The following is a 7,203-nucleotide window of genomic DNA, read 5'->3' as shown; positions in this document are numbered from 1 at the left end:
TCTTAATGAGAATAAGCCTCCAAATAGGCCTTTCAAGTTGTACCATGCTTAGGAAATCTTAAAAGATTGCCCAAAGTGGAACGATATAAATGAGCCTCCTGCACAACGTTCTTCTGGAGCTAGTGCAAATATGGTGAATTTGGATAACGATGCAGACGAAATCATCATGCCTAGTCCAAGGCCTGAGGGGCGACATAAACAAAAGGCTGCACACAAAAAAGGGAAGATGGATGACCCTTCTCAACAAAAAAGGAATAAGTACTTGGAAACATTGATGGAGCAAGGTATTGATTTCGAGGATGATAGGAGACGAAAGCTCAACATATTGGACAAGTTTGTCCAAGATTAAGTTGATGCTTATGCGTATCAGAAGCAACAAGATAAGGAAGCCCAAGAACAAAAAATAATGTTCATGGACGTGTCCAAATTTATTCTAAGAAAGAAGAAGTATTGGGGGGATAAACAAGATGAAATTATGCAAGAACATGCAGGGGGTCAACAGTCTACCGTTAATCCTGAAGATAATTCAGGGGACTATTATCCAAGCCCCCACGATGGTGGTTATTAGTTTATTCCTATTGGCATTCATGTATGGTGAATTTGAAGTATTGTATGTTTTCTTTTAGAATTATGTTGTGTGTTTTCTTTTGAAATAAAATTATATTTGTGGAATTTTAGTTTTTTTAGGTCAACTTGTTCAAAAAATTTAATTATGAAGTTTAAAAAGATTGAATGAAGAAAAGTTATCCATAAAAAAAAAAATTAGACTTAAACCATTCTTAAACAATTTAATAAAGTTGTGACTTAAAATTTAAGTTCGGAGGGTTGGGAGAAAAAACAATTTGAATCAAAATCCAAATAGTCACTTTTTGGATAGGGGAAATTTGGGTTTAGCCCCTTATGGGTGGGAGAAGACCTTATTGCATAGACTCATATTTTTTGTGGGCCCAAAATCTGTTTTTTTTTGGCTGGAAGCCCACGTGCTGACAAACATTGCTGGGCCTGCTGACATTTCTGTTTGGGCATGCAAATAAAGCTAGCGCACATTTCAATCTTGTTGGGCAACGACTATATTTTCAAAACAAATTTGATTTGCTGTTTTTTTTTTTAAAAAAAAGTGAAATTCTATTATGTTTTGGAATTTTAATTTTTTTAAGTTAAAATGTTTAGAAAATTAAATAACGAGTGTTGAAATAAAAATAATGTCAAGAAAAATTAACAAGAATTTTTTTAGGGATTAATCATTTTTAAACAATTTAATAAAGTTGCAGACTCAAATTATGAGTCTGCAAGGTTGGAGAAAAAAATTTGAGTCTTGAAAAACATGAATAATTGTATTTTGAAAAGTGGAAATTTGAGTTTAACCCCAACATGATTGGAGATGGCCTAATAACGAGCACTTCCCCAACTACAAGAGTTGAGTTAAACCAAAACACAAGTCAAGTCAACGACAACGCATCCTAGAAATTCATTTCGATCAAACTTCCTGTCCATTTCAAGGCAATAAAGTTCACTTCATCTTCCCCGCGTAGAGAGATGAACACCTCGTACAATGTGTTGGTAACAATAATAAATCCTTTTTTTGGTGCCAGATGAATTTTTTACCCCTAAAGGTTATAATGGTGTGTCAAAATGTGTGGCTTTCTGTGTGCCTCTCATCCTCTATATATATAACTTAGGTCTACCCCTCCAACCATTGAGCCTCTGCAAGAGAAAACAAAGAAATAAGAGCAAAAAAACATGGGAGGCATCAGGATCATCTCAACAAATACAGTAAAAGCAGCGAGTCATAATACTCGAGCAATTGAGTTAACTCCATGGGACCTCCAGCTCCTTCTTGTTGATCCCATCCAAAAAGGCCTTCTCTTTCACAAACCCAAAAACTTTTCACAAAATATCCAACATCTCAAAGCCTCCCTTTCACGAACACTTGACTTCTTTCCACCACTTGCCGGCCGCCTCACCACCATTGAACACGACGAAGACAACACTTTGTCCTTCTTCATCAATTGTAACAACGCAGGGGTTCTGTTTGTCCATGCCAAAGCTGATGGCGTCACTCTCTCTGACGTCAAAGACTCTCTCTATGTTCCTCGAGATCTTGTCAACTATTTCTTTCCTTTAAACGGAGTTAAAAACTTCCAAGGAACTTCCAAGCCCTTACTTGCAGTTCAAGTAACCGAGCTTGTGGATGGCGTCTTCATAGGTTGCACCATCAACCACACAGTTGTTGACGGGACGTCATTTTGGCACTTCTTTAATTCTTGGTCCGAAATTTCTCGTGGTTCTTCTGATCATGTCTCAAAATCCCCTGTTCTTCAACGTTGGTTTCTGGATGAAATCAATCGTCCCATTCGAATTCCCTCCTCGAAACTTGAGGATCAAGTCTCCGGTAAATTCATCGACAATATCCCGACACCGAATAATCTAAAAGAAAGAGTCTTTTGCTTCTCAAAGGAAAAAGTTGCTCAGTTGAAAGCAAAAGCCAGTGCTGAGATTGAAAACACCAATACAAAAATCTCTTCTCTGCAAGCAGTTTTAGCTCATCTTTGGCGGTCCATAGTACGTGGCAGCAAATATTCTAGTGACGAAGAAACTAGTTACCGGTTGCTGATAGGTGCTAGACCAAGAATGAAGCCGCCATTGCCACAACAATACTTTGGCAATGCAGTTCAGGCCGCGACAGTGACCATGAAAGCTGGGGAGGTTCTGGAACGTGGGCTTGGTTTTGTGGCATGGGAAATGAACAAGATGGTGGCTTTGCACACAGAAGAGAAACTGAGAAGCTTCTTGGAGTGTTGGGTGCAAGAGCCCAAGTTGCTTACAGAAGACAACATGGCTGCTAATGCTTTAGTCACAAGCAGCTCACCGAGGTTCAATGTGTATGGCAATGACTTTGGCTGGGGAAGGCCAGTTGGGGTGAGAAGCGGTGCTGGGAATAAGTCACATGGGAAGATTACAGTGTTTGCTGGGGTTGAAGAAGGCAGTATTGATATTGAAGTCTGTCTTTTGGCTGAGACCTTGGAGGCCATGGGAAATGATTCAGAATTCATGGATGTGGTCACACTCACAGTGTAGCTCTAGATGCGTTGCTAATGCAACTTTTTTAAATAAAAAATATTGAAATATTGAAATATGCTCAATCAAATTATCATTATATTTGGCGCTGTCTAATTCGTATTTGCGTAATCATTTCTTCACAGTATTCACTACAGAAAACTGCATTTCTATAGTGGATTAGTACTGACACTGTACATCCATTGTAATCCATCCATGCACCTTGAATATTGTGATACAAACACCTTCACGATTGAGAATGAGGTAAACTAGTCATGTCAATTCTAATTTCTACCCAACCCCGTGAATATGTGAGTTATACTAGTTGGTTATAATGGTGTGCCCGCCTCCTCCACTCGAATTTGAATGCTTTTCTGATTAAACTCGTGGATGTGAGTTATACTAGTTAGAGATGTCAGTGTGCCAGCCTCCTTCCCTCGAATTTGAACCCCTTCTTGATTAAAGAGTCGTTTAAAATTTGAAACAAACTGTAATGTTGATTGTCACAAAAGGACATTGAAGATGATAACGTGAACTAATTGTGCCAAATTCTGGATAAGACGGTAATGGTCTACATTAGTTTATCTTATGACAATAAGGTTCTTCGTACCAGATAAGCAACACTTGTACGTCTCTACATATTCCATCTTCGTCTTTGTTGTGAGTGAATATTGGGATCACATACTCCTTTCCCATTTTGTTGGTTTTGAGCATTTATAACCATATCCATGTGGAGACATACTGACCATATTGATCCAAAGCTGAAAACGAAATGACTGGGACGTGTTCCAAAATGATAAGTATCATGAGAAAACAGCCGTGTGGATAGTGTCTTAAGAAAATGGGATTTGGTAATGGACGCATACTAGTGCTCTCTTTTTTTCCTCAGTTAATATTCCAATTGGTTTCCTTGAAATTTTCCCTGTCTTTTTTATCATTAATTTTGCCACTTTTCTCGTGACCATATTCAACCAATTAGTATAAGCATGGTGGGTGGCAGCTTCTGGAGACCAATGCTAGTTAAGGAGTCGTTCCTTCTAATAAATTTGATGTGGAAAAGGTATAAAAGAATAGCTCTTTAGCGTTAACAGTGTTTAACCCAGTGAAAAATAGTTTTGATTTGCAGACTAGTAGTCTCAGGTTCGAATCCCCATGAGATTTTGATAGTTGTGTGTGAGAAACCCCCTCCATTTGTAGTTTAGACTATTTAGGGTTGGTTTTCGAATGGAACATATCGAAATCAAGGCATTTCAATTCCAATTCAAAAAAATTCAGAGTGAAAATTCTTTTCCAATTCCGTTCCAAATTTTTTTGGAATTTCAACATTCATTCCGATTCGGAAAAATCATAATTTTAGTAAAATTTGGAATATACATATTTCGGAATTTTTTTTTGGAAAATTTCAAAAAATAGTTGAAAATTTTAAACATGTCCAACGATCTGAAAGGTTAAAAGTGGCTCAAAATTGAAAATCATGCATAAAGCTCGAAAACTCTTATATGTTGTTATCCATTATGAAATTACTCAACATTGTCTATTTGATCATTAAGTCATATTTAGTTCAACGTGAAAATTAGTCATTATGTGTAGTTTAAACTTAAAGTCCCAATATATTTCGAAATTCGGAAGTTTCAGAATCTTGAGATACATTCCTATTCCAATCCTTTTTTTGTTGTTGGAATTTTCGAATTTTGTAACTTTCTAATGTTGGAATTGATTTCGCCAAAACTGGAAAATTTTAGATTGGAAGCGGAATTTCCAATCCAACTTACACCCCTAAGACTATCACCTTGTATTACCAAAAAAATAGTTCTTTAGCTAGAAAAAAAGGTACGATACAACGTGTGAAAGCACTCTTATAGAAGGAATTGGCATGTCACGGGCCTATATTCCTCTTATCTCTCCTTATGTGACTCATTACATTATGAGAGGCAATAGAACATATATATGTTCCATATAGAGGTGGGCGTGGTCCTGTCCGGTTTTCACCTTACACTCGAATCGAAACTAGTAATATTCAATTGATACGGTCCAGTTTTGTAAGGTGTGAAACTGGTATCGGAACCAATTTGAACCAATCCAATCCGATTTGGCACTGGTTTGTTGAATTTTTAGTCAACACGATTTTTTTCTAGTTTTTTCATCAAATGCGGTTTGGTGTTCCGATTTTCCAGTCTCGATGCCCACCACTATGCAAGTTTTTCTGTGTTAGCTAGATGGCTCAGCCCTTTCTAATGTGAGTGGTTGATCAATTCTTGTCTGATAATAAGCAATTAAGCATTTTCGTAATTGAAGTGACATACAAATTAGTTTCCTCCACGTAATTGCTTCTCTCATGTAGGCTAAAAACCAAACCTTGGAATTAATCATTTGTGTTCTCTGAAACTATTTGTATTTTATACTTTATGTAGCACTCATAGCTAGCAATGAGATTAAGGTAGTTCACATAAAGGAAGAAAGAGAGAGAACCCCAGCAATTAATATTATTTATTATAACTTGAAGAAGGGGCAGAGAAGACAAAACAACCTACATAATATGGCCAGAGTGCTAGCCGTAACAATCAACATTGGTAACTTGATTTTCAATCTGTTCCAAGGCGAAAACAAAATGGTTGGGCACGTAATGGCAACGCCTTTAGAAAATGGGATTTGTCAATGACCGCATGCTCTTTCTTTCTTTCGGCATCCAAATATTTTGTTTGTCGTGTTTCTCTGTCTTTCTTATCATTTTGGCTTTGGCCAGCTGAAGGAACTGAATCAGTAGTTTTGGAGATGGAATTTTAGGACCGTCGTCACGAAAAAGAGTGAATTGATGTTTGAGACCACGTAGTCTTTGGATGATGGAAATGCTTATGGTATCCTCACTTGTTTCATTTTAAAAGAATTTTTCCGCTATTTAGACTGTCATTAATCATATTTAACTAATTAGAATGGCAGGGCACGTGTCTTCCCAGAGCTTAAGGCGGCCCTGCAGCCAGTTCAATCCTTCTTCAGACTGAAAAAAGAAATATATATAATATAGGAATTGGTGGATTTTGAAGCAACTTGAAGCGGTGGATAACTTTGATGAAAAAATAAAGTGAAAGGAATCCACATGGATATGGTTATAAATGCTCAAATCCAAGAAAAATGGAAAGGAATATGTTATCCCAATATTCACTCATAACAAAGACAAAGGTGAAAAATAGTGTATTCGGAAGTAAGGTGGGTTTGGTGGTGGTCTAATAGTGTTCAGGAGTTAGTTCTCGAATAATATTAAAGTGTTCTGTGATAGAGTGTATTAGGGTGTATCATGTGTATTTTTGATAGCTAAATAGAGTGTACTTAGTTAATTTTATATTTTGATTATAATATTATGATGTAATTAGATCATAGAGTGTATTCAATTAATTTTAAAGTTCGTTTAACAGTACTCATAATTTTATTCATCTTATTGACACGAGCTATTCCTCCTAATTAAGATTATGATTTATTTCATAATTAAATTTGTACAGTTGACTTATTCTGGTGTAACTAATTTCTTTATTGAAAACACAATGTAACTCTATGTTTACTTGGAGAATAAATATAAGAGAGAGGTTTTCCAGTCGTATTTTCTTTTAACAAATCTTTCATTATTTTCCTAGAATATTGCATGTGGAATGAGTGTAGAGACGGACAAGTGTTGCTTATCTGGAACGAAGAAGCTTATTGTCAATGTAGACTATTACCGTCTTATCCAGGATCTGACACCATCAGTTCACCTTATCACCTTCAGTGTCCTTTTGTGACAGTCAACATTACAGTTTGTTTCGAATTTTAATTTGTGAGAAAATGATATGTAAACGACTCTCTAATCAGGAAGGAGTTCAAATTCAAATACTAGTGGAGGAGGTGGGCACACCGTCATAGTCAATTAGTATAATTCACATGATCATTTTTACAGGGTTAGGTATGAAATTACTTGTAGGATGATTAAAAATGCCTAGAAATGGGTGAATAGGCTAATTCGAGATTATTAACAATAAATAAAAATAGACTTTTGAAGCAAGATTGATATGGTTTATCAATCCTGAAATGTGCAAAGCTTAAAGTAAACGAACATGCAAATATTTATTTTATGTGGTAAAACCCCACCTCTGGAGAAAATCCATTGGACTCCTTAGT

General features: G+C 36.4%; 1 protein-coding gene across 1 annotated transcript; it reads left to right on the top strand.

Moving 5' to 3' along the window:
• The first annotated feature begins 1,651 nt into the window (after window positions 1-1,651).
• LOC103339909 (uncharacterized) lies at window positions 1,652-3,174 on the top strand. Its single transcript, XM_008243265.3, has one exon. The coding sequence runs from the start codon at window positions 1,741-1,743 to the stop codon at window positions 3,076-3,078; it is 1,338 nt and encodes a 445-aa protein (XP_008241487.2). The 5' UTR covers window positions 1,652-1,740; the 3' UTR covers window positions 3,079-3,174.
• Window positions 3,175-7,203: the final 4,029 nt, after the last annotated feature.

Source organism: Prunus mume, linkage group LG8 (genome assembly GCF_029339155.1).
Source record: "Prunus mume cultivar Tortuosa linkage group LG8, ASM2933915v1, whole genome shotgun sequence".
NCBI lineage: Eukaryota > Viridiplantae > Streptophyta > Magnoliopsida > Rosales > Rosaceae > Prunus > Prunus mume.
The sequence above is the reverse complement of the archived record's forward strand: the minus strand, read 5'-3'. Positions and strand labels throughout refer to the sequence as shown.

Excerpts from the sequence above, each read along its gene's own strand:
- LOC103339909 (XM_008243265.3), top strand. The coding sequence starts at position 1,741 with ATGGGAGGCATCAGGATCATCTCAACAAATACAGTAAAAGCAGCGAGT.